The following is a 26,214-nucleotide window of genomic DNA, read 5'->3' on the forward strand; positions in this document are numbered from 1 at the left end:
GCACTCTTTTTTTTTTCATTCAAATTTCTCACAGAAAAAGGTGGATGTTGTGTAGTAGTAGTAGCATCTGTTAGGAAAAGGCATAAATGATGTTTACTCTGACCCTCAGTCATTTGCTGTAATTAACACGAGTATTTGATGCAAAATTTCCATCTGAAAAGTGAAAAGGAAGAGAGGACCAGCAAGTCATCCATTGTTCCACAGAGCAAGTTCCACATGGATGACTTCCGGCAGTGTTTCGACTCACGACACAAACTATATCGGAACAGAGGTATTGCATAGCCAATTGCAAACATCAGAACACACTTTCTTACTAACTATGGACTTTAGAGGGCACAAAGCGCACCGCGCGGTTCCTCTTCTTGTGAGTTCCCTCAAAGCAGATAGCAAATGATAGAGCAGCTGACCAAAAACAATACTGTATAACAAGAACATGACTAACTTCTGGTATAACGGGCAGTGATACAGGAATTGGGAACCTAACATAACAAGAACATAATTGACTTATGGTAGGAATTGGGAACCTAACATAACAAGAACATAATTGACTTATGGTACAAATAATCAACAAAGATAAGTTTTTACAGCATACTACCCTTGCTTTGGAGTGCTAATGTCACATACGCAGGCACACACGAACTCTGGTCATATTCTGGGATGCATACATTTTAAACGGCAAAAAGGATGGCTTGGGCAGTTAATTTTATGTTGCCAGATACGGCATACAGGGCAAACTACAGCATGCACGATTATTACTGTACAGCAGGCAGGTTGTGACTTGCGAAGCAGGATGGAATAAGTTAATGTGAGTATGGATCATTGGAGCATAAGCATTCATCAACCAACTGGCGTAGGTTGGGGTTCTCCAAGGCTGCTGCAACTCTTTCCTTGTCGTTCAGTTGCTTGTTTACTGCCATTTCATACACAATCACATGTTAAATATTTAAAAGTCACATTTGCAATTGCATTATACGATGTTGGTATTCTGCTGATAGAAAAGGCGCCTGGTAAAGGTGGCCTACTACGGTAGAATGTCATATGATTTGAAAATATTCAGCAGTATATTCTTGTGCAGACAAACAAAGAAAAATATGCAAACAGATGCTATAGTCTAACAAAAAAATAGCCTGGTACTTTGATAACCTAGTACTGAAACAAAGATAAATGAAGAAAAACACATTATTGCACGGAGTCTACTAGTTACATGTTAGTCTGGACAGAATGGCATCTCTGCTGATAGGCTGCAACATATCATCTCTTACCAACCTTTAAATGTGCTGCCCTTGTTATTCTTTTAAATACGTTTACCAAATAATGCTTAGTATGGTGTTCAAGAATAGGAACAAAGACTGGCTATCACATTTTGATACGTCAAAACAGATTTATGGTGAAAAAAGATTTTATGAAAGTATGTGGGCCCAAGGATAGTGACTGAGCCAAATAATATTTTATTCTAAGATATTAGCCTGTATATCAGTTAGAAACTTGCCAATGCACACACCTGATTCTTCATTGGCAAGAGACCCCGGGGCAACTTTGATGTCAACCTGCAAAATTAGTCCAAAGGTAAAGGATTGCATAAATCCTTGATGTCTGAATTCAACATAAATTAGAATAACTGTGTAAAAGGGGTGCTACGCTGAATTAGTGGTGATTGAACACATTCCAGTAAAACAGTACCATTTATAAAGTGGGGTCTGCCATATTCTGTAATGACCAATGCTCAGAGAAAGTGATAAAATAAAGAAAAACTGGCTGCTCAGTTGCAGCATAGTTACTGAAGGCCAACCAGCCAATAGACTTTCATAGGATAGGGAAAGCCAATGTAAGGTGTAAATACTGTATTATACCATCCTATATCAATTCAAAATAAATAGTCATTATTGCTAACTAGGCACTTGTCTTAAAATTTTGAGGCTCAAAAAGGATCCAAGCAACTATATTATGAAAACCAGCCAATGGGCTCCTGCTCTGATTTAGTTTCATTCTTGTGTCTCTGGCTGTATTTCATCTGGAAATATTGCAAGATTGCCCTCCTCTCCGTGATCGAACTCAGATGGTGTCATATCAAAGGATGTGCTGGGCAATGCTTGTCAAGTGTTTTAGAAGGAAGCCAGGAAAGGGCAGTTGAACATACCAAGGTGTAAGCGTGTAACAGGACAATTGCACATATTATTCAACACACCAGTTGGTACTTAGCAGGCTCTTCTTTTCTATGTGATAAGAAGGATGTGGAAGTCTTGCCAATTTTCTAGCTGGAACAGCATTGACTTGCAAAAAAAATGCACATGTTATGTCACACTCACGAGACATACAAAAAAAACACGCTAATTCAGCGTACCAGATTAACATTTTACAAAATTCCCCTATATGTATCCTGCAGTACTGGCAGATAAGTGGCTTTTTACAGAAGCATAGGCGCTGGACTGATGGAGCAAGGATGCGTGGTTCCTTAAAACATACATTTGCAATCAGAAACAGAGGGGAACCAAGTTCAGGAATCAGCAATGTGCAAGACTAATACTCTCATCCGATTGATCAGGATTGTGGCGCTGCTGGAGCGGCTGGTTTGGGAGCATTTAGAAGAGGCTGGATTGCCTTCACGACGATGGTCATGTTCGGTCGGAAGTCGGATTCATACTGAACGCACAACGCTGCAACAGCTGCCAGCTAAAAAATGAAACAACATCAGTGAGTCCCTGTAGCATATCTGGCAATGCATTCCTGAAAACAGATGATCCATGCGTGAGAAGTTTTTCTTGTGTACCTTTGCGACAGCCTTTGGAGGGTAGTCGTTGTTGAGCTTGGGATCAACACACTGCTTCACTTTATCTTCACTCAACCTTGGAGTGGCCTACTCGCGCGATTGTTAAGACATTCAGAGTCATCAGGAGATTGGCATTCTGCATATGAGTTTCAAGAAGGGGATGAACAAAAGATATTACCCAAGTAACAAGACTTTGCTGCCCTTTCGGCATGGTGTGATCGACCGGTTTCCTTCCTGTCAGTAGCTCTAGGAGAATCACACCAAAACTGTATACATCACTCTTTTGGTTGATTTGGCCCGTCATAGCATATCTGAGAAAATGATTCAAACACCAATTTGAGTGAGGCTAATGCTACAAAAGCAGGGCGACAAATTGTTAGCCAATGTTATTCTGCATCGTCTTACTCTGGGGCATGGTATCCAAACGTTCCTAGCACACGGGTTGAGTGCAACCGGGCAGCGGTGTCGGTCCCCTGGTTGGTCAGGTTGAAATCAGCAATCTTGGAGCTGAAGTCGTCGAATATAAGAACGTTGCTGGACCGAATATCTCGATGCACAATCGACGGCTGGACTTTCTCGTGGAGGTACTCTAGCCCTCTCGCCGCTCCGTAAGCTATCTTCACTCGCTGCAACCAGTTCAGGACCGGACCGGGCTCGGCACCCTGAACTCCTTTCTTCCCTGCACAACAATCCTGGAATCAATATGCCGTCTCAGCAGATCAGAGCTAGTGAAATCAGAGGAGACGACGTACACACCGTGTAGTATGTTATGCAAAGAACCCATGGTGGCAAACTGATAGGCCAGCATGCGGTTGCCATCCTCCAAGCAGTACCCCACGAGCTCGAGGAAGTACTCGTTCTTGAGCTTGGAGACCATCGCTATCTACGGCGTAAAGACGATCGAGGCAAGCAAGAACACAGGCAGCGTTAGGGAGGAGGATGAACGATAAGGACTCTTGCGTTGTCGTCGGAAGGAAAGAAGATGATGCACGGTGATCGAGGTACCCACTTGCGCGGCGAAGTCGGAGTCGGAGTCCTGCGATGCGCTGGTGTCGAGCTTCTTGATGACGGCGGCGCGGCCGTCGCTGAGCGTGGCGTTGTAGACGCGGCCGTAGGAGCCCTCGCCGATGAGGGCGCGGTCGCTGAAGTTGTTGGTGATCTTCTTGAGCTCGTCGAAGGGTATGGCGGGCACGTCGATGCTGACGGGCTTGGCGGGGCCCCCGGGCCTGGGCGCGCCCGGCCCCCTCGGCCCGCCTCTGTTGCCTGCATCCATCCATGGATCAAGAAGGAGGCGGCGGAGGTGTCAGATCAGTGACGCGATCGAGCTCATCGATCGACAACCCGTGCGTGCGTTACGCGAACACGATGACTTGTACCGTACCGGGGGCGTTGGCATTGGGTGGCGGAGCCGCCTGGTTGGCCGGCGGGCCGTAGCTGTCCTCCTCGGCGCCTCCGCAGCAAGACATCTCTGGCTCCTCTCCTCCTCCTCCTCCTCCTCCTCGCCGGACTGGATGACGACGATGCGCGGGGTTGATTTGGGGGCGGTCAGCAGATCATGCCGCACGACCTGGATTCATTCGCCATTTTGTGCCCCAGCATCACAGGACAGATGATCACATTCTCTTATCAGAGAGAGGAACAGCACAAATTATTTGATTTGCTAACGAAAAGAAATCGAAGATCGGAAACGGATTCGTTGATGGATATGATCCCCAGATCGAGAGAAATCGGCAACAAGCAGATCGAGGATCCAGAACCAATGCGGACATGCGTGATCGATGGTGGAAATAAAGCTAGCTCATGAATTACCTCCCCAAAAGCAAGCTCCGGCGGCACCTACGAGCGAGAAGCAGGGCCGGAGGGAGCGCAGGAGAACAGCCGCGGCGTTGGTGCCCGGCCGCGGGGGTAGGGTGGAGAACGATGAAAGATTAGTGGTGGCGAGCGGTGGGAGCTCCCTTTTTCCGCGGGAAAGGAGGCGTCCCGCCCGTTTTAGCTGCTGGATCGATCCATCCGTCGCCCCGGGCTGGCGCGCGATCCAACTTGTTTCCTTGTGCGCGGGCGCCCCCGGCCGCTATTATTGGCAGGGCATGCGGAGCAGAAATGCATTGCTATAATTGGCCGTGCAGCCCGCAGCCCGGCACGGAGCTGTTTTTTTTTGCCCCGGCCCGTGACCCTTTGAACTCGGGCTGGCTCAGCCCGGTGGCTCGTGCTGGGCGTAGGCTAGCACCTCAGCACGGCGAGCAACACGGCGGTATATCAAAATCTTCCATGAATGTTATATTGCAGCCTTGCTTGGTTCTCTTGCTCTGGTCCACACAATGTTCATGGAATTTTAAATATGCATATATATTAGGTTATGATGAACAGCATTAACTATCAAATGATAGATCAAATCCTGCCACTCCGACTGAGTATTTCATAATATACAATGATAGAAGTAAACTGAATTCTAAAGCATATCAACTGGTCATCGTAATAAGAATTCCAGAAACAGGGAAATATACCCTGAATTATAAAGCGTCTCAACTGGTCACCATAATAAGAATTCCAGAAACAGGGAAACATATAAGCACCTTGAAATGTGGAGGGAAGTTCTGCATCAACTTAAGTCGGAGGCACAGACCAATTACTGTGGCCATACTGCAGTGCTGCACAGTTGGAGTGAAGGTTATCCTGCAGGAAATTGCAAGATTTAAGCAATTGATGAAAATAAGTTGAAGTTAGATATGGTTCTCCATATTCCTACAGTCAGGCAGTTCGGGTTCTTTTTTTCAGGTCAAGATGAAGTTAACACAAGATGCTCCCAAATAACTAAAGAAAACCTCAATACCTCACACCTTGAGAGTGTGTATCATGAATGGACATGATTAGCAGACAACAGGGTCAGGGAAACTGGCAAATGCATGCACATAACCATGGATGCTAAAAAAATAGATGAAACAGCTCAGATCTATACACCTCCCAGAGCATCTCCAAAAGTCTTCCTATTAAACCTCCTATAGTCAAATTTAGGATTTTAGGAGAAAAATCACCCTCACCAACAGTCCCCCTAAATCACCTCCTATATTTAGTGGCATCCTAAATCACCTTCCCTCCCTCTCAAATCTAGGATCATCCAGCTGGCACCCTATCTGCTGGGCACGCTTTTTTCCCGCCCTGCACCTTCCTCGCCATTTTCCCCTTACCTCCTGCGCATTGTGCCGCCCCAACGGCTGCCCCGCACACTGCACCTCCCATAACTGCAGGCCTGCACTTTGTTTCGTATTTTTATTGCTTGAGATGTTCTACCCTTTGGGCAGTGATGCACATGTAGTATTGATATTATCATTCCATCAACTTTTGTGCTCTCCATTTCAGGTAGCAAAAGGCCAAGGATAACAAAATGTGGAAGGGGTTGGACGACCACTTCTGCAGGTGGGAAAAATCATGTCAGTGGGGGGCGATCCGATCGGCGACCAGATCAATGAAAAATGTGGACCCAGATTGTTTACATGGCATGTTTTAAAACGTAGGAGGTTGAGATATAGGGGGGAAGTCACGTCAGTTTTTTTTTTGGTTGGGGGGGGGGGGGGGGTCTGATCAGTGAATAGATCAATGGAAATTGTGGACCCAGATTGTTTACGCGGCATGTTTTTAAAATATAGGAGGTTGAGATATAGGGGGGAAATCACGTCGGTGGGAGACTATCCCATCGGCGACCAGATCAGTGAAAATTGTGGACCCAGATTGCTCACTTGGCATGTTTTAGGATATTTTTTTTTAGTATGACACCTATATGAGAAAGTAGGAGATCAAATTTAGGAGAACTCTTGGAGATGCTATCACAGACCCACTAGCAAGCATAGCTGCATAGGCAATTCCCACATAACCTGCTCAACTGATCGTACTTCATACATTCATACTCCAATATCAACAAGGACAAGGAGAGAAGAGAAATAATACATCTAGGTGCCTACTGTCTTATTTCTCTTGTCAAGAAGCAATTCTAGATCCAGCAAGCCAGATTGTGCACGTGTTCCACAATCCAAGCACAAACCCGCAAAGGCTCTGAGAATTCAGAGAAACCTAAGAGGCCCGCCAATATGTCTTAATCGCCACAAAGTGCTCAATCCCTAACGACATACCCTAGTCACAAGATGTGAGAGTTCATTCCGCATCAACCACATTTTTAAGGACATTACAAGGGCAACAACAGAGTGCGAGGATATAAAGTCAGCATACAGCATACGTACTGGATGCGCCCGAGCTTCTCATCGACGGAGATGGACTCCTGCGAGAGCACGCTGAGCTGCTCCAGCGAGTACGGGTGCTCCGGGTCCTTGATGTCCCGCACCGTATCTGACGCGCCGCGCCACGAAAGCACACACATCCATCAGCTCCAGCTACTCCGCGAAGCTATGAACTAGCTGAGCAAGAACGGAAGAGAAGAAACCGAGCGAGGTGGACTCGCGAGGAGAGGACTGTGTTGCCGTACCGAAGACGTCGAGCGGGTCGAGCGCGTCGCCGGCGTGCGGGTGCGCGGCGCGCTCCGTCCGCTCGTGCACCACCGGGTTCGCGTTGATCATGCCCACCGTCATCTTCCTCCTCCCCTTAAATCGGATGCGGCGGTGCGAATTGATTTGGGAGAGCAGAATGGAGGAAGAGGGGAGAAGTGGAGAAGACAAGACGACGACGACCAAAAAAAAAAGTTTCTATGTCGGGTACCATTGGCGCACAGTACACTTCCTGACGCGTCAAGTGGGCCAGCTCGTCTCCATCTCGGCCCATAAAGTCCCCATATCAGTCAGCCCGTAAAGAAAACGGTAAAGGTCCCAATATGGGCCTCGGCTCGGATCACCCAAGCTCTTCTTCTTCCAGGACATGCAAAATGCCGCCCTGGCTGCCGGGGCCGCCGCGGCGCGGCCGGCGGCCATGGCAGCGGCCGCCGCGGCCAGCGACCACTACGCGCGGCTGCTACAGCTTTGCCAGACCGCGGCGAACCCTTCGGTGGGCCGGGCCATCCACGCGCACGCCATCAAGGCTGGGCTCCTCGTCAGCGCATACCTCTGCAACAACCTCCTCTCCTACTACGCCGGCGCCGGCGTGATTGGTGGGCCCTTCCGAGATGCGCGGCGTCTGTTCGACGAGATCCCGGCGGCGCGGCGGAACGTGTTCACCTGGAACTCGCTCCTGTCGTTGTACGCCAAGTCTGGCCGCCTCGCGGACGCCCGCGCCGTGTTCGCCGAAATGCCCGAGCGGGACGCGGTCTCCTGGACCGTCATTGTCGTCGGGCTCAACCGCGCCGGCCGCTTCTGGGAGGCCGTGAAGACGTTTCTGGATATGGTTGGTGAGGGGCTGACGCCGACACAGTTCACGCTCACGAACGTGCTCTCGTCGTGTGCCGCGACGGAGGCCAGCGGGATTGGGAGGAAGGTCCACTCCTTTGTCGTCAAGCTCGGGCTGAGTAGCTGTGTGCCCGTGGCCAATTCGGTGCTCAACATGTACGGCAAGTTTGGCGATGCTGAAACAGCAAAGGCTGTGTTTGAGAGGATGCCGGTGCGTAGCGTATCAAGCTGGAATGCCATGGTGTCGCTGTACGCCCGCGAGGGTAGAATGGACCTTGCTGTGTCCATGTTTGAGGACATGGAAGAACGAAGCATTGTCTCTTGGAACGCCGTCATAGCAGGGTACAACCAGAATGGGCTTGATGACATGGCACTGAAGTTCTTCTCGCGAATGCTGAGTGATTCTTCCATGGATCCAGATGCATTCACAGTAACCAGTGTCTTATCAGCTTGTGCTAACCTTCGCATGCTGAAGATGGGGAAGCAGATGCACTCTTATATCTTGAGAACTGGAATGCCATACAGCGGTCAGATCACAAATGCTCTCATCTCAACGTATGCAAAGTCCGGAAGTGTTGAGACTGCAAGGAGGATCATGGACCAAGCAGTGATTTCCGATCTGAATGTTATCTCCTTCACTGCTCTCCTGGAAGGTTATGTCAAGCTAGGGGACATGAAGCAGGCAAGGGAAATCTTTGACGTTATGAACAATCGAGATGTCATTGCCTGGACTGCAATGATTGTTGGCTACCAGCAGAATGGTCAAAATGATGAGGCCGTGGAGCTCTTCAGGTCAATGATCAAAAGTGGCCCAGAACCAAACAGCTATACGCTTGCTGCTATTCTTAGTTCCTGTGCAAGCCTGGCATGTCTTGATTACGGAAAGCAGATCCAGTGCAGGGCTATCAGATCATTACAGGAGCAATCTGTTTCTGTCAGCAATGCCATTATCACAATGTATGCAAGGTCAGGCAGTGTGCCACTGGCGAGAAGGGTGTTTGATCGGATTCGCTGGCGCAAAGAGACAGTCACATGGACATCGATGATCGTGGCTTTGGCACAACATGGTTTAGGAGAAGAAGCTGTTGGCCTTTTTGAACAAATGCTTCGTGTTGGTGTGAAACCAGACCGCATAACTTACATTGGCCTGTTTTCAGCTTGCACACATGCTGGTTTTGTTGACAAAGGGAAGAGGTACTATGACCAGATGCAGAATGAGCATGGCATTGTACCAGAAATGAGCCACTACGCGTGCATGGTCGACCTCTTTGCCCGTGCTGGCCTGCTCACAGAAGCTCAGGAATTCATTCAACGAATGCCTGTCGCGCCAGATGCAATAGTCTGGGGTTCACTCCTTTCAGCTTGCAGAGTGCGAAAGAATGCAGATTTAGCAGAACTCGCAGCAGAGAAGCTGCTGGCGATTGATCCGGATAACAGTGGCGCCTACTCTGCTCTTGCCAATGTCTATTCTGCCTGTGGGAGGTGGAATGATGCGGCAAGGATCTGGAAGCTGAGGAAGGACAAGGCAGTGAAGAAAGAGACTGGTTTCAGCTGGACTCATGTACACAACAAGGTCCACGTCTTTGGAGCAGACGATGTACTGCATCCACAGAGGAATGCGATCTACAAGAAGGCAGCTGAAATGTGGGAGGAGATCAAGAAGGCAGGATTTGTCCCCGACCTGAACTCTGTCCTGCATGACGTCGATGACGAGCTGAAGGAGGAGTTGCTGAGCCGCCACAGCGAGAAGCTTGCCATTGCGTTCGGTCTCATCAGCACGCCGGAGAAGACGACACTACGAATCATGAAGAATCTCCGGGTTTGCAATGACTGCCACATGGCGATCAAGTTCATCTCCAAGGTTGTTGAGAGGGAGATCATAGTGCGAGATGCGACGAGATTTCATCATTTCAGAGATGGGTTCTGCTCCTGTAAAGATTATTGGTAGGAAACCTTGTGTCGCAAGTTGAATGCGAGAAAGAAATGTTCCTTTTCTTTATGATTCCTACGTTGTGGGCTGTGTGCAATAAATTCTGGAGTCAATGGTCGATATATGTAACTTAACCATTCAGGTTAGATGGCTAACTTTGTAATATGTCATGCTAACTTTGGGTGACATTGTTTTATTGTCAGAAAGCGTAAGGGCATAGAACATGGATTACGTGTGTACCTTGGATCTATTCATTGTTTTGTAAACGCAGTAACAATGATACTGTTAATGTGAATATTCATCATCTTCCCCCTCAATTTCAGTTTATGCACATAACTCTTAAAACTTGAGGAAATGTTTACTGTTGTTCATGTTATCATCCTTTCCACGAAGGATTGTTGCATTATACCGATGTTTTCTTTGATTTATTGGTTTTCGGAGAATCATGGTCACGTCAACAGAAAGAAACTATGGCAGTTCGGCACAAAATTTCAAAAATCGAGTCATCAAAAGGGCTTGCAAGTGCAAGCAACTCATAAGGTGATACTGCATGGCCCAACTGATACAAACATGTCCACTGATGGAAAATCCAAGCAAATGTCCCTAGAACAACAAAGCACTTGTTGAAGCTTCAAGAACACCAGGATCTTAAAAGCATAATTGTAGCATGCCAACTCACTAAATCTGTGTTAGTAAGAGTGCTGAACATAGTGAACCTATTCCAAGGAACAGAATGGTGATCCTTCAAAATGGTCATGAATGTTAATCGCTGAGATTGACCTCACTCAGAGCCCACATCAACACCCTTCTTTGCTAAGAATTCCTTTGCTTCCACAATATCCTGAACAGTAAGCCAAGCTCAAACATGTCAGTAAACTGAGTATATGGCCTTGCAGCGTGCGCGCGCGCACACAAACACCATTTGGCATGGATTTCTTTGTCATGGTCAGCATGAAGATCTATATGACGTGCTGGAAAGAAAGCTCAACAAGTTTCCACAGTTCCTTGTTTAGTCATGGATATATTAAGAAACATAGTCCCTGGAACTAAAATAGCTAACCTGTTGTAGTAGTATAGCTTCTTGAGGACAAGTTGGGAAGAACATAAGTCCAAATCCAACCATAAAAAGTCCGTAACATCCAAGAGCCACTACCAAGTAGATGGGGAGCTGAAACAGCAACAGCAAAATTCATAACACATTACCAATCACCTTGCAGTATATTTTTGAGAAATTTACAAGTGAAAACCAGTGACACTGACCAGCCAAGTATAACTTCGAGGAATAGTTGAGGTTTCAAGGAGAGCAATCCAGATGGATGAGATCGCTACCAGTATTGCAACAATCTTGAATATGTGCTTCATTTGGGAATGGTGTGCTTTCCTACAATACAAAATATAGCTGAATGCTATGGACAATCAATTCGTTTTCCTAACACATAAGCAGTTGCACAGTTTAATTTGACACATGTTTATGCTGGCAGTTGTGGGTTTTTCTACCACACTCTAGATGTATTTAAGCTGGGAAAAATGCATATAGACCATGAACAATCCACACCAGTCAAGGAATCCAGTGGGCTGAGGAATAGATATCAAAAAGAAGGATCAAGCACATCTAGATCGAGCGGTGATCCTATACACCTTTTGGTTGAATAGCACCTAAGCATGTGGATTGTTGTGGGAGTCTTCGTAATTTCGTCAACACATCTAGCTCACTCAGGAGCATTAACTCATGCTTGTGATTTTGTGCATGCTTGTCAGTACTCAAGTCTAACTCATGGGATGATAAGTTGATCCTGGAAGCACTCACGTGAGAAGGTTTTTTTTCCCCTTTTGTTCTAGTAGGGGTTAAAAGCAATCATAGGTGAGCAGGGATAAATCTACAGAGGGACTGTAGTAACATACACTGGACTGTGGATCTGTCCTTTGCAAATTTCAATGACAAATGGCCAATTTCATAGATAGGCAGTATAATTGTATGACTCAGTGAGATAGGCAAATTTCAATGACAGATGCAGATTTAGAGAACAAAACAGGATTTAGCAATCCACCGCGCAGCAAAGAAATCCCCAAATCAGCGAACTGCAATAATTAGAGTATCCATTCCAGAAATTAGAGAAGGATTTGGATTCTATTGCTCTAATCAAAGAGAGAAGACCAGCACCAAGCTGACTCTTAGAACAGTCGATCCAAGCACGATAGGGGTTCCTTACCACAACGGATGAATCAATCCAGGTCCGGATCGATCGGCGCACCTGGGGCAGCAGCAGCGCGCAGGAGGCGGCGGGCAGCGACAACAGGAGCGGAATTCCAGCCGACGAGCTCCCGTCGCAGGATCCTTCGGGAGGCGTGCGTCGGCGAGGTCAGGCGGAATGGTTCGTTGGGCGATGGCGGAAACCGGGATGCGGGGCACGCGGACGAGGGGAGGAACAAGGTCTGGGGACGGCAATGGAAAGTATAAATAGGGCGTTCTTTCCCTCCTAGCTATAGGTTTCTCATGTAGAAAATTGCAAATTGTAGAATTATTTTTGTGAATCAAACCATTTTATGTTTGATCAAAATTGTAGAGAGGTATTACAAAGATTTAGGCACCGAATAGATATACTGTGAAAATATATTTGATGAAGAATCTAACAGTACTTATTTGATACGTTAGTACTTTATTGTATAAATGGTCAAACTTGAGATATTTTAATTTTTAAAAAAAATTAGAATGACTTACTACGCTAGTATAAATTTGGTCAAACTATCAAGCTACATTGGTAGGTTGGATCTAAAGGATCTACTGTGCTCTCAAATAGAGATAAGCTGCTAGACTATGTCGGATAATAAATTCAATAATTAAAAGAAAAACTAATGCAGTGGCATAGGTTCTGGAGCAATGTGTTAAAATCATGATCAAATAAAGAGAGGGGTGGCTCGATTTCGACAGCGGGAAGGAAAGGAAGGGGTGCAATGGCAGATTCAGTGATCTCGTAACTGACCCATCCATCTCTACCCTCTAAATCCAATCCAATGGCTGTCCTTCGTCTTGGATCAAAAGAAAGGAAAAAAGTTGTTGAACCCACCTGTCAGAATCTCCTCCTTCCCGACTCGTCCGACGAGCCGCGTTGCGACATGTTACACGGATACGTCAAAGTGGTCACGTATCAACTCGACAACTCGCATAACAGTACATAATTTACACTGCTTTTCAAAATCTCAGTTGTAAATTTGCGCGGTCATCGATCAATTAGGGAACAAAATGCACGTACCAATAAAAACGATAAAAATGCATCTCCGGAAAGTAAAGTCGCACAAAAAGAGAAAAATACATGGACTTGGAAGCCCCCCACTTCAAAAATTCTTGCTTCCACAATTTTAGCTTCTATATAAATTGCAGTAACATAGGCCTGTCTTTTGGCAGCAAAAAAGCTTCATGTTTCTCCAGAAGATTGGTGTACATTGCCGTATGCTGACGAATTAACCTTTGAGTGCAGCAGTTCCATGGCGCCTTTCCTTCTTGAAACGAGATTGATCCGGATCGAAGCCACCTTCCTCTGCACCATAGACAGCCCATGAGGGTGTCAAGGCCATGTAATCTTGGCTCTTGAAAGGCTTTCCGGATGTTACCTGCATTGGTGAATGAGTGGTCAGTTCAGAGATGGGAATATCACCTTGGGCGTGCCACAGAATAGTTGTTCAGGAAAGGTCACCAGTTCGTGGAATCGGTCATAATCTATCCAGGTATGCCATTTGCCGTTGATCTTAAACTTATCCACCTTTGCAAGCAGGACGCAGCATGAATGAGCATGCTCACACGCTACTTCATAAACACCACCGCTTTTAGATGCCAAAACCTCAGAGAATTCCTTTACATCTGAATGCCAGGGAACATTCTCCATTGTCAACTTCGAAGTTGCTGACCTGTACATTATAGTAACATGTAAGTTGATGTAACATGAGCAAATCAGCAAACCAAAAGGTGAAGGTATAATCAGTGGGTACAAAACCAAAATGGAACTTACGAGCCACAGTATGTTACACCCTTGATTTCAATGAAATCAGGTTGTCCAAGGTTTAGCAATTTGGCATATGCATCTATCTCCTCTGCATTCCAGCCTTTAACCAGTGTCAGACGGTAAACCGTTCGTTGATCTTTCTCGTGTAGGGACTTGAGCGAATCCTAGTGACACAACAAAGCATAAGACATACAGATACAAGGTTAGTATTGGCATATGAATCATGATGAACATTGGGAAGTCTTTTATATCTATACCAGGAAACGCTCCCAGAAGTCTGAGAATAGTGGCCTGTCAACAGCCTTCAAGCTTTCCTTTGTAGCTGCATCCACACTGACATACAGCTGCAAGTGTATTGATATTGTCAGCAACCTTTAGAAGTTGTTGAATTTTCAAACACTAAGATCTGGAACTTAGTGCAATCTGTTGAGAATATGACCTGTGTGATTGGTTTCAACGTCTTAATCTTTTCAGGAAATTGAGCATTTGTAACCAGAAAAGTAGATATGTGCCTGCGGTGTAGCTCATCAACCAGAGCATTTATCTCAGGGTACATTATTGGTTCACCAACCAGAGATAATGCACAATGCCTAGGTGATAGACCCTCTTCTAGTTTTTCTGGCTTTACTCCTGAAAATGCAAGAACAGTATTTTATCCAATAAAGACTGTACAAAAGTTTCTGAACTGAACAGCATTAATGTCAGATGTAGGTTGCTTGATGTTGCCTAAGCATAGTCAGGCTAAGAGAATAATAAACGGCGGATGCATTCCTATAATCTCTTAGGCCATGTTTGGAAAGGAGGCTTTAGGAATTGAATCCTTAGGATGTAGTACAACTGTGAACTAAATCCTGAAAATTCCTAGAACATTCCCCTTCTTCCAAACAGGCCCTTAGTAAGTGTTTTTACAAGGATTAAATGCTTATAGATGTAAGCTTTATTTAAGTTATTTCTAGTTCAAGCAAGGAACTCTTGCAGGCATTTGGAATGACATGGTCCAATCTGCCTGAAGTGGATTCAGTTAGGGTTGAGGGGGAGAGATCGCCAGGGCCTCAGCCCACAGCTGAGCAAGATGAAGGCTTTTCCTTCTTAATTCTTGTATTGCTTGCTTTCTAAAGAAATATGCTAGGCATATATATAGCTGGCCACAGTACATAATGATTTAACAAACCCATTACTAAACTAACAACCTTAGCTGACCAACCTGATTTGCCTAACCAATCTGCTAACTTAACAATTGAGAAACTAAATAAACACAGAAATGCTGATAGATGGTATATCTCTAAGCCATGTATGCCAGGCTAGTAGCACCATCACTGACGTCCATAACTCCATCCTGGAGTTTTTGTTTGGCAGTATGATACACAGTGCATTGCTCAAGCAAGAAGCAACCACTAATATAGTTCATATGGGTGAGCGCACATACCTGGTACACCTTTCATTTGCTTAATCATCTTAGTGTGCTGATCAATTGCGGCATTTGCAATGTCAAGTGGGTTATCCATCTTCCATTTCCAACTCTTTCCAACAGGATTCGTGTGATGCCTCCAACAAAATACACATTTATTGGCACAAGCCAAACTTGGAGTTGCCTCCATGCATCTGCCAAATGATCATATAAATAGCAAGCAAATTATCAAGGCTGTCAATATATTTTCAAATAAAAAATTAGTTATGGTTTTTGTATTCAGTTTAAGCAGTAAATATTGAATAATTTAATATTAAAAATAAAACTAATTGCAAAGCCAGGCCACCTAATTTGCAAGCACTAGAAATACACTGTTGCATAAGAAAAAGGTTTCACCTGTGACTTTCTATGCCATAAAATGAATGCTTATAGCACCCTCCACGGCCTCGGAGTTGCGACTTAGTCCATCTACAAATCTTCACTCCACTATGAGAACCAAGAATTTTGTAACCCTGCAACACACACAAAATGTGGATTGGTACACTATAAACATAGTAGAATTACAGAATGAACCCCAACTACATGCAACATAGAAATACATAACCCTGCCGCATCAGCTAAAGCTAATAATTATAAATATCAAACATCATCAAAGTATGCCACCCACATCATGCAAGAACACGTTAGTGCAACAGCAGCAGCAACCTCAATGTTCACCAACATGAATCTGAGCATCACTATGAATTGTCCTGAAGGTTTAATCAGAAGTATCTGCATGATATTTGGTTGCTTGCATGCTTCTCAAATCCCTTATACTGTTATACTGAAGATGATTAACTATTCCACAGAATGCATTCAGCATTTGAAAGATAGTTAAATGAAATTCTATAATAAGAGAACTACTTCCAGAATTATGGTTGTAATCACAAATCATCATCAATCCTCAGACTTTCAAAGTAAAAAAACTTAACTAATCTCTTATTTATACGATCAATTCCAGGCCCATAACTGCATGCACATGACAATGACAAATTGTGTCATTTTTCCTTTCAATACACACTGGAGGTTATCAAGTGCCTTATAGCTCCAAATACAACTGTGCAATACAGATAGTACTCTGTGTATGACAAAATGTAAGAAACACTCACTTGCTTCTCCAAGCTCGTCCTGATGATTGGTGTGACCATCTCCTTCACACCGTTCTGCCCTCCATTAGCCAAACTACCCTCCACCTTCCCGTTCTGCCTCGCCGGCGCCTTTCCAGCAATGTCTTCCATGTCAATCTCCACAGCCACCGTCTCCTCTTCGTCGTCGTCATCAGACTCCTCTCCTTCCAATTCCAACTCATCAAGCCCGTCGCTCTCTCCCAAAACCCCCTCGTTTAATTCCTCCCCCTTCACCACCCTCAGCACCTTCCCACTCCAATCCTCGAACACCGCCTCGAGTTCGCCACCATCCACATCGCCCTCCCCGAGGGGGACCACCTCAACGGCGCCGAGCGCGCGCAGCCACCGCGAGAAGTTCCTAGAGGCGGCGTTGAAGGTCTCCCCATAGACCCGGGACCCGACCCCGAAGACGGCGAAGCGAAGACCGGATAGCAGGAGCGCCCCCGCGCGGAAGTCGGCGGTCGACTCCTCGAGCCAGCGAGCTAGGAAGGCCGCGGAGGGTGGCGGCGCGCCACCGTCGTGGGTGGGGACGACAAGGAGGAGGAGCGGGACGGAGGGGAGGTCGTCGGGTTCGAAGGAGGAAGCGTCAGTGGCGAGGATGGGAACGCCGGCGTTGGCGGTCAGTCGGTCGGAGAGGCGCGTGGCGAGGGTCTTGGAGGTCCCGGTGACGGAGGCGTAGAGGAGGGTCGGGGTGGTGGTGCGGGCGGGGCCGCTGGCGGGGGAAGGTTTGCGGCGGAGGCGGATAGATTTGTAGAGGAAGAATAGCGAGGAAGAGGAGAGGAGGACGAGGAGGGCGAGGTGGGAGGTGGCGGAGGCGGTGGTCGCCGTCGGGAAGGGAGGCATCGCGGCGGCGGTGCGTGTGGGAGGTGCCGATTCGGCCCTTGGGTTTTGGGGGGTTTTGGAAACTCGCCTTTGGGCTCTGGACTCTGGTAGGCTGGGCCGCAGGTATGTGATTGGTGAGATCATCATCATCAAAGAAAAATGCACAAACTGACATGAACTTGTGCAACTTCAAACTTGAATCTTTGATCGTAGGAGGAATTTCTGTGCAAAGGTTGCAGTAGCTACACTGATAACATATTGACCTATGAACAAGGAGTTAATCCGAGTATCTGACAACTGAACATCACCACGCATCTAACTGATCATGTCATGGGAGCAAAGGAGTCATGGACATGGTAAATCGCTGCTCTCTCCTGGACAAATTGAAGACCAGAACAGCTCAAAATGAGAGCAAAATACACATTGCAAAACTTTGCTGTTTACCTGCATTTTACACAGCAAATGTTCAGGTGTTTGAATCTTTACAAATTGTTGCAACTTACAACAACACCAAGCAGTTGATTCAGTGTTACAATCTTTACATATTGTTACATTTTGAAACAACAAGAAGCTTGTATCTTGTACAACACTGTCTACAGAATAAGAATCCTTTCTCCGAACCTGACGTTGCTTCAGAGGAACTGATCAATGTAACGCCAACCACATCCAACCATCAGTTTGGGCTAAAACTTGCCAACTGATTAGTTGTAGATGGTTAGCATATTGTGGCATGCAACGAATGAACAAATTTTTGTACATATATCCCTGATTCACAACTGATTATATCACACACCCAGGGGAAATCAACAGCAGGATCACTCAAAAATTGGGCTGGAATTCAAAGGTTAGCTTATGGCCGCCATGTTGTTTTCTTTACAGACATGATGCCCTCCTTGTCCTTTCGGAATGTCATGACAATTTCCCAGTGTAGCGACTTCAAAATGGTCTCCAATGGGTCAAGGATCTCAAGTTTATCTCGGATGATGGCCCAAGCTCCAGGCCTCAAAATTCGATCCATCTCAACAACAATCGCCACAGGTTGCCTACATCTACACAACACCAGAATTGCATATCAAGAGTTGCACTTAGTTACACTGTAATAGGCCTTTTTGGGGTAACATAAGTAAACGTATGCGCGGACCTATCGTAGATATAGAGTTAGGACCTTAAGAATTCATTGCAAAGTACATGTGTTCCAAGAACTGGATGAGATCCAGAACAAATAAGAAAAATGCCACAAGAAGACAATGAATTCCTGATTTTGGGTGCGAAAACCATGTCAAATTGTATGAAATCAAAGCAAGGCTACTTTTCAATGGCATACCTGATCTTCAAGCGTGAGAATAAATGGTCAGCATGTAAAAGATCATAGGACCTTGGATACGTGCTAAATGGCTCACACCAATCGTGATATACACCAATCAGGCCACGCTCATAGATTATGGGTAGGGTGTCTGAAGCATGCACAGGAACGACATTCATGACCCAAACCTTTTTAGATGCCAATGCAGCTGCAAATCTGCAAGAAAACAATCATCAGATGTTTCAATACATGTATTTTAAGGTACATCGCATACTGTTGAGAGCAATTCTATCGAGCAATTTGAGGATTTGAATAGGATATTCATACCCTCCATATACAGCCCTCATATCCATCACATTTCTGATATTTGACCAGTCAATGCCCAATCCATCCAGATATGATTTCTCAACAACAGCCTTCCAGTGGTTATGATCAGCAGCCACCCTTGTTTGCAAGTCCCCAAGCCACTCAGGGTAACTGTCAAGCCTCTTGGGCCACTCCTGCGGCCAGTCACTACCTCTTTCTTCAATACCAACAGGTGCTTTGTGCAGGCAATGTTTGATGTGAGTATACCTAAAAAAGAGGAGAAGTAAACTTATTGGTGTATAGAAAAACATCCAAGTACCCATTGGCTAATAGCATAATGATGTAGCCCAAGTATCCCATGATCCAACTTACCATGCATTAGCTTTGTTCTGCTCTTCCTTGCAAAATGGAGGGTCCTTTTTTGCTCTCAGATCATATTCCTCATTTGTGGCTGGTCGCTGAAATATCTTTACTCCAACCTCACTGACATCATCACTATTGTAAGCTATTGCATTCCAACAAAGTGCAGTCATAGAAGCTGATATTCCTGAAAAGGGAAAAGAAAATGGGAAATGTAAAGAAATACTGAGTACAATCTACAGTGGCGTTGATATTTGTGTTATTCTATCACCTTTTTATATATATGCTACATAGTTGTACCACATCATACCTTCTTCGCTCTCCAGGTCAGCACTTTTGCTTGATATAATGAAGTATCCTCCTGGGCGAAGAATTCTATTTATCTCTAGGAGGAGTTTCCCACCTAAACCATAGAATATACGATGTTGTTCAACATGCGAGTACATACTTGAAATATGATCAGAAGAAATGAATGAAGCAACACATATATACCATTAGAATGCCATGGTATGTTGCATTCACCACAGTGTATAGCATCAAATGCACCACTAGGGAATGGTAATCTTTGTGATCCCAGACTGCCAACTGTTGCAGGGATTCCACGTTCAAGGGCAACTTGCGCAAGGTCTGTTTGATCATTTGTAAGGCCTAAAGATAGTGTTATCACATCTTTCTCAAGTAGAGCAATACCAAAGCCAGCACTTTTGCATTTGATGTCCAATACTATCCGAATATTTTTACCCCAGTCAATGTCAGGAGCCATCTGAATGACAAAAGAAAGTAATGTGAAGATTGTGCAAAGCATTAGAATGAGACATGTGTTATGCATAAATGCCTAGAAAACTCAACTACAAAATGCAGGTGGAATTAAAAATACAAATAATATTCAATCTAAAATTGTGGCCAATGTCCAGTAAGCTCATTATATAGGAGAATTGAACCTTTGGGATTCACAGAATTTTCACTAGGGCACTGAATGCAGTATCATTGTAATAAGTGGTCTCAAGATGATGCAGCAGCCTAGCAATCACCATATAGGAATGAGGACACATTGATGGATAAAAAAACTATAAGCCAAGAAGTAAGCATGATTTTCTGAGCTAGATCCCCCAATGGTGAGGCGATCACAAGTCACAACTAGCCATTAGCCGCATTGCACATGCTATAGGCAATCCTAGACGAACATCAACTAGGTGGAGTTGTGCACCTATTTTTCAAACATTGTTCCATCCCTTTACTAAAGACAAGCCAACTTAATAAGCTTACTTTATAGTGCAAGCTAGTAAATAGTGTGCGGAAACTATTTAAGTGCTATTTCTGCATACAAGTAGCTTTTATCTGATCCAAATATGGAGATCCAACAATTACCTCATCAATTGATTCCACATAATGCCTTGCTCCACCTTTGAATTCCCATTCATCTAGTGGGAACATCAAGTACTCACCACTGTGGTTCAGCCAGTTGTGGCCCTTAACATAATTTGACAGTCTAGGATGTGCAACATTCGCATACCAAACCTTCAAGCATCACAATTGACCACAAGAACAACCTCAGCTATTAATCAATCAAAGCTATTCATGTCCGATTATGTATGATCAACTCCTTTTCTTGAAACGTGAATTATGGTCCTCACCTTGTCCTTCCTCTCCGGCCATGGTGCGGGCTGTTTATAATCCTTGGGCAGTGACACCAGGCACGTCACAGGCGACCTTGGGCAGCTGCGTTCATGGTGCCTCTGGCTCCCATCCCCATCGAAATCCACACAAGGAATATAGTGGTAGCCGCTCTTGGCACCACAATGCTTCCAGTGGTAATGCGCACTGGAGCTGAACAAAGGCGGGAGCTTTCTCTTCTTACTTGGAGCCGCCTTCTTCGCCACCTCAAAATCCTCGTCGCCATCACCCTCACCGGGCTCCTCTTCCAATTCCAGCTGCGGCGGCTTCTCCTCCTCCCCCTCTGCAGGCGCCTTCCCCGAGTTGTCTCCGCTTTCCTCGGGCATAGGCAGCTCGGCCTCCTTCTCCGGCTCCATCTCCATGTCTGGCTCCTGCTCCTGCTCCTGCTCCGGTTCCTTCTCCTTAGGCTCTGGGTCGGTTATTGGAGCCGGCTCGGAGTGATCGGCTTTTGCAGCGGCGGCATCCGGCGAGGAAGTGGCATTGGTGCGATGGGGATGGGAATGAGATCCGGACGGAGCAGGATGGCGCTTCTTGTGGCTGTGCGGGACGGGGCGGGGCTTCCGGTGAGCATGCCCGCCGGCGATGCTGGTGCTGGTGCGGTTATGGGAGGCGGTTGGCGGGGCGGCGACCTCGGCGGCGAAGGAGGAGCGCTCGGTGGAGATCTGCTGGGAGGAGGAGGTCGGGGAGACGGAGGTCCAGATGATTGCGAAGGAGAGGCCGAGCGCGATGGCGATGCCGACCTTGGCGCCGAAGCCCAGCGGCTGGCGGCGGCGCCAGCAGCCCAGGAGCGCGGAGGAGGGGCGGCCGGGCGGGCCGCGGGCCACCGTCATGCGGCGGCGGGCGGTGGGCCGGTAGGTTGGTGAGGCGAGACTGTCGGTGCGAGTGGTTGGCGTGGACTCTGGAGGCGGAGCCGTGGGAGGAGGAGAAGCAGAGTGTGGCAGTGACGACAGTTGGGAGCAGGACTGGGGAAGTGGGGAGGGGAGCAGAACAAGCCGGTTACTGTTAGCCTATTACTGTGATTTTCTTTCACTTTAAAAATTGGCACTTGAAGAAGCAGAATTTGTGAGTCAGTAAACAGATTTCACTCCCAAATTCTGCTTATAATTTGTTGATCAGACATGTATACGGATTTTTTGTGCGTTTGCAGCATAAGACTGCTTCTATGGTCGAGTAGCATGAAGCACATGAACACATGGTACGATAGAAAGCAGCAACAATTCGTAGCATCTACAAGTAGTCCAGTTGAATGGTTGTGCCTTGAACAGATAACTGAACATTGTTAAAAAGAAGTAAAGAACTCCCACTCTGACAGACAAGGGAATGCTAGTTGCTCTGATTTTTGTTTGATTTGAGCTAAGGGGGCATTTGGTTCAAACTGCTTATTTTTAGCACCCATCACATTGAATATTTAGATACTAATTAAAAGTATTAAACGTAGACTATTTATAAAATCTATTACACAGATGGAGGCTAAACGGCGAGACGAATCTATTAAGCTCCACCGTTTAGCCTCCATTTGTGCAATTAGTTTTATAATTAATTTGTATTTAGTTCCCCTAATTAGCTTCCAAATATTCGATGTGATACAAAGTAAACTTTAGCTCGAGTAACAACAAGTAGGAAGGGAGAACCGGCAGTGGGAGGTCAGAGGTGCCATTCTTTTTTGTTAGATGTGGCCAGTCACTAATGAGCGAGGACGGACCACCAGCAGGTAGATGGATGGTCTCTGCAACTCTGCCCCTGGAATCACTTCTGTTTGATTTACCCAATCGGGCCAAAAGAATAACATCTTTGGTGCACCACTAATCGATTGATTGACACGAAGAGAGAAACTCGCTGCGAATTTTGCAGGACACGACTGAAAATCCGTGGCCCGTAGCGTGCATATGGGGCAACAGCTGAGCTAAAGCGGGCCGGGCTCGTCGGAGAACGGATGGACCGGGCCGGCGGCACCGCGGTCGCGCGCGCACGTGCTTTGTCCTCTCCTTTCCCCGAGCCGCGACAGCGCCAGTCTCCTCCGCCTCTGCTGGTCCTCCCCTTCCCCTGCGCCAACTAATTAATACGAGCACACCACATCGCCGCCCCCGCGCCGCCGTCGCCGTCGCCGTCGCGCTACAGTCCGATGGGCCACCGCGCACGTACGAGCGGCGAAGCGGCGTAGTAACCCCGCCGGAAAAACACGCGCCACCCATGCCCCCCGGGGCGCACCGTACACACACAACACGAGAGCGCGAACCGGCCGGGCAGGGTCACGTACGTGTGGTCCTCTTTTTTCTTATCTCTTCCCCCCCTCGGCTCCCGCCTTTCCCACTCACCATACAAAACCAACCATCGTGTACAGCAACAGCTAGCTTAGCCATGTTCATTGGAGATCACACACCGACGACGACGCTGCTGGTAGAAAATGGCGAACCAGCTCTTGCTTTAGTCTGCTCGTGCCGGTCAGCCCGAGCATCCATATAAAGCGAGCTAGCCGCTGCACATTGTGTGGCCGCGCGCGCGCCCTTGTCCAAGCTCTCGGAGGAGAGCGCCGGCGGCCGGCCATGTCGTCGTCGAAGCCGGAGGAGGAGGAGAAGGAGGCGCCGTGCATGAATGGCGAAGTGGCGACGGAGGACGACAGCAGCAGCGGCGAGGTGGGAGTAGATGAAGCAGAAGGCGAGCGGGAGTTCGCGGCGGCGATGGCGCAGCTGGCGCCGGAGGGCGTGCGGGCGCTGCACGCGCGGGTGGAGGCGGAGTGGGGCCCCGTGCTGCAGAGCGCGTGCCAGACGGCGGCGGTGCGGGCGCTGTGGGCCCGCACGGTGCGCGACCCGGCCGCCGCGGTGCTTGCCGGGGAGCGATACCTCAGGGGCCTGCACGAGAAGATGCGCCGCGACGTGCGCGCCGGGGCGCGGGAGGTGCACGGCGTCATGATCGCCGTGCGGACGCTCTGGTTCGACGCACGCATCGAGGCCGCCGTCGACGCGCTCGGCGGCGAACCACAGGTCGTGATCCTCGGTGCAGGTTCGTCCACGTAAAACTCCAAAAAATAAAAAATCGCAGCGCCGGCGCCGTTTGCAATGCATGCGTGATCATATCGATGCACGAACGTGTACGTTCGCGCGCGAGACCCATCACCCATGCATTCTTTTTTTTTCATACTCATTTTCCTGTGCAGGCCGGCTCCTAATTCGTAATTAAGTGACCGGCCTGAACGTAATTCGTGCCTTTACAATTGTTATGAGCTACACACTGAGCTGATGTTGCATAAACTTGCCGGTGTACCCTAGGACCTAGGTCATGTCATCTGCCGCATTAATATTTTTCATAGTTTGAAAATGCGATGCAGAGATAGATCATCCTCCATATAGAGTTCAAATTTCTTGTTTGAAACTGTAATGCAAAGATAAATCATATCCCCCATATAGAGTCCAAGTTCTAGTTTCAAAATGCAATGCAAAGATAAAATCATCCTCCATATAGAGTTCGAATTTCTAGTTTGAAAATACAATGCAAAGACAAATCATCCTCCATATGGAGTTCAAATTTCTATCATCTTTAACCTGGATCCGTACAACTAAAAAGACGAAGTTACCCCTGCTCCTGGTTGTAGATTCAATATGGCACGGGCAATTCGGTCTTTACCACCAAAATGCATACTTGCAAAACAAGGAGCCTAATTCATGACAGCATTTTCTCCGAATGTGGCTTGGCTGAGCTTCTTCCACGCTGGCCATTTTATGTGTGGCGCGAAACTCGGACACGATCACACGAAGGAAAAGGAACCTATGTTCTTATCATTAACTCTTTGAAGAAAAACATGTAATTATAACAGGAAGCGATCATCTCGCGTGTAACAAAAAAAAAAGGAAAGAACAAAAGAAAACAATTGTGGCTCGGAATGAAGACACCTGGCCACATTACAGCAAGAAGAAAGCTATCCTGAGCTGCAGCATTTTTATGCGAGCACGTCCAGTAGCTATTTTGTCCGGACTACAGAGAGCAAATCACATCCAACACACTGATATTTGTGTCCTTGATGATACCAGTATCTACTGCGATACTGCCAGACCCTTTCAGCTGGTCTCATCAGTTAGCAGTTAGCACGATGTAGACCAGGAAACTTTTGGCTTGTATCCTACAAAAGGCTACAGAAACAGATTAAGGTCTCGTTCGGTTCTCTTGGATCTGTCCGGAACGAGATCTATTCCGCACGGATTGATTTAACTCGATTTAAAATTTGATGTGCGGAATGATTTGACCCGATTTAAAATTCGATAACCTTTTAGTTCGAACTGGAATAGAGCCGATCTTGTTTCTATTCCAGCTCGTTTTGGTTATTCTAGCCTCGACCCAGAATCAATCCCATATCTTAATCTCCGAAACGAATCCCTGTAGGATCGAGTGACACAACCAGATCCACTCATTCCCCGCAACCGGATCCACTCGTTCCCCTCCAGGAACGAATGATTCAATCATGAACGACTGAACAAAACCTAATAATTTCTTTGCTGGAATTGGTATGGGGTACGGTATGGAGTAATTACAATCCGGAAGCAAACTTGGGTACATGAACATATGAGAGAATGCCAAAACTTTGAATCTGATAATGCCAGAGAGATAAGTTCACCTGAAGAAAAGGCTCATTCTAATCACCAAATGATGCTCTCTTTCTTTTTTTTCAGGGATGGATGCGAGAGCCTATCGACTCAACTGCCTAAAAGAATGCACGGTATTTGAACTCGACTTCCCGGAGCTCCTAGAAATGAAATCTGATCTTCTGCACGAAGCAATGAGTTCCGCAAATCACCAGAAACTCACCTTGATGGCAAAATCATTGATTGGGGTTCCTTCCAACATACAAGATGGAGACTGGGTAACAAAGCTGCAGAGCTGTGGGTATGTCCCTGAAAGGAACACCATATGGGTGCTCGAAGGCATCATCTATTACCTTCACCATGCAGATGCAATGCAAGTCCTCGAAACCATTGCAGCCAGCCGGTCCTCAGCCTGCACAGTGCTCCTGGCCGACTTCATGAACAGAATGCGACATCACTCTCTCCAGCCATGTACCATTTCTACCATGACACCCCTGAGCTCCTGCTGCCTTCTATTGGGTTCTCTAAGGTAACACTGTCACAATTGGAGACCCCCAAGGCACATTTGGGCTCTAAATCACC

The 26,214-nt window shown here is 46.7% G+C and overlaps 5 protein-coding genes across 16 annotated transcripts; 2 read left to right on the top strand and 3 right to left on the bottom strand.

Moving 5' to 3' along the window:
• Window positions 1–504: 504 nt before the first annotated feature.
• Window positions 505–7,446, bottom strand: LOC101757415 (probable protein kinase At2g41970). Of its 8 annotated transcripts, none has more exons than XM_022823287.1 (12): window positions 7,242–7,364; window positions 7,000–7,105; window positions 5,341–5,440; window positions 4,149–4,334; window positions 3,777–4,030; window positions 3,524–3,650; window positions 3,173–3,446; window positions 2,946–3,078; window positions 2,768–2,854; window positions 2,342–2,670; window positions 1,502–2,270; window positions 505–910 (listed from the first exon to the last, which is right to left on the bottom strand). In XM_022823287.1, exons 4-10 carry the CDS (start codon window positions 4,231–4,233, stop codon window positions 2,539–2,541), a joined length of 1,092 nt encoding a protein of 363 aa, XP_022679022.1. In that variant the 5' UTR covers window positions 4,234–4,334; window positions 5,341–5,440; window positions 7,000–7,105; window positions 7,242–7,364; the 3' UTR covers window positions 505–910; window positions 1,502–2,270; window positions 2,342–2,538. The 8 variants fall into 8 exon arrangements, with proteins under 8 accessions (XP_022679022.1, XP_014660076.1, XP_022679021.1 ...); XM_014804590.2 differs by having other exon boundaries at window positions 1,502–1,547; window positions 2,138–2,670; XM_014804592.2 differs by having other exon boundaries at window positions 815–910; window positions 1,502–1,547; window positions 2,525–2,670.
• A 163-nt stretch (window positions 7,447–7,609) lies between these two features.
• On the top strand, window positions 7,610–10,322 carry LOC101759173 (pentatricopeptide repeat-containing protein At2g22070). The gene has a single exon (XM_004981529.3). It carries the CDS (start codon window positions 7,628–7,630, stop codon window positions 10,037–10,039), a length of 2,412 nt encoding a protein of 803 aa, XP_004981586.1. The 5' UTR covers window positions 7,610–7,627; the 3' UTR covers window positions 10,040–10,322.
• Window positions 10,323–10,510: 188 nt separating this feature from the next.
• LOC101759576 (dolichol-phosphate mannose synthase subunit 3) lies at window positions 10,511–12,472 on the bottom strand. Of its 5 annotated transcripts, XM_012849200.2 has the most exons (5): window positions 12,232–12,472; window positions 11,924–12,100; window positions 11,282–11,402; window positions 11,082–11,189; window positions 10,511–10,862 (listed from the first exon to the last, which is right to left on the bottom strand). In XM_012849200.2, exons 3-5 carry the CDS (start codon window positions 11,381–11,383, stop codon window positions 10,803–10,805), a joined length of 270 nt encoding a protein of 89 aa, XP_012704654.1. In that variant the 5' UTR covers window positions 11,384–11,402; window positions 11,924–12,100; window positions 12,232–12,472; the 3' UTR covers window positions 10,511–10,802. The 5 variants fall into 5 exon arrangements, with proteins under 5 accessions (XP_012704654.1, XP_022678504.1, XP_004981589.1 ...); XM_022822769.1 differs by lacking the exon at window positions 11,924–12,100 and having other exon boundaries at window positions 12,274–12,471; XM_004981532.3 differs by lacking the exon at window positions 11,924–12,100 and having other exon boundaries at window positions 11,282–11,420; window positions 12,232–12,471.
• Window positions 12,473–13,208: 736 nt separating this feature from the next.
• On the bottom strand, window positions 13,209–22,021 carry LOC101760526. Its single transcript, XM_022823441.1, has 16 exons — window positions 21,019–22,021; window positions 20,753–20,902; window positions 19,877–20,147; window positions 19,695–19,787; window positions 19,397–19,571; window positions 19,046–19,291; window positions 18,740–18,934; window positions 18,267–18,464; window positions 16,576–17,602; window positions 15,824–15,939; window positions 15,446–15,621; window positions 14,459–14,649; window positions 14,277–14,363; window positions 14,026–14,183; window positions 13,714–13,924; window positions 13,209–13,630 (listed from the first exon to the last, which is right to left on the bottom strand). The coding sequence occupies exons 1-16, from the start codon at window positions 21,886–21,888 to the stop codon at window positions 13,481–13,483; spliced, it is 4,314 nt and encodes a 1,437-aa protein (XP_022679176.1). The 5' UTR covers window positions 21,889–22,021; the 3' UTR covers window positions 13,209–13,480.
• A 1,365-nt stretch (window positions 22,022–23,386) lies between these two features.
• LOC101774332 (putative S-adenosyl-L-methionine-dependent methyltransferase Mvan_0910) lies at window positions 23,387–26,212 on the top strand (the record flags this gene model as incomplete). Its single annotated transcript, XM_012848896.2, is given in 3 exon segments — window positions 23,387–24,058; window positions 25,720–26,073; window positions 26,076–26,212. Coding segments are annotated over 3 exon segments (948 nt in total), but the record flags the coding sequence as incomplete, so codon positions are not given.
• Window positions 26,213–26,214: the final 2 nt, after the last annotated feature.

The sequence above is a fragment of the Setaria italica genome, chromosome IX (assembly GCF_000263155.2).
Source record: "Setaria italica strain Yugu1 chromosome IX, Setaria_italica_v2.0, whole genome shotgun sequence".
NCBI classification, from domain to species: domain Eukaryota; kingdom Viridiplantae; phylum Streptophyta; class Magnoliopsida; order Poales; family Poaceae; genus Setaria; species Setaria italica.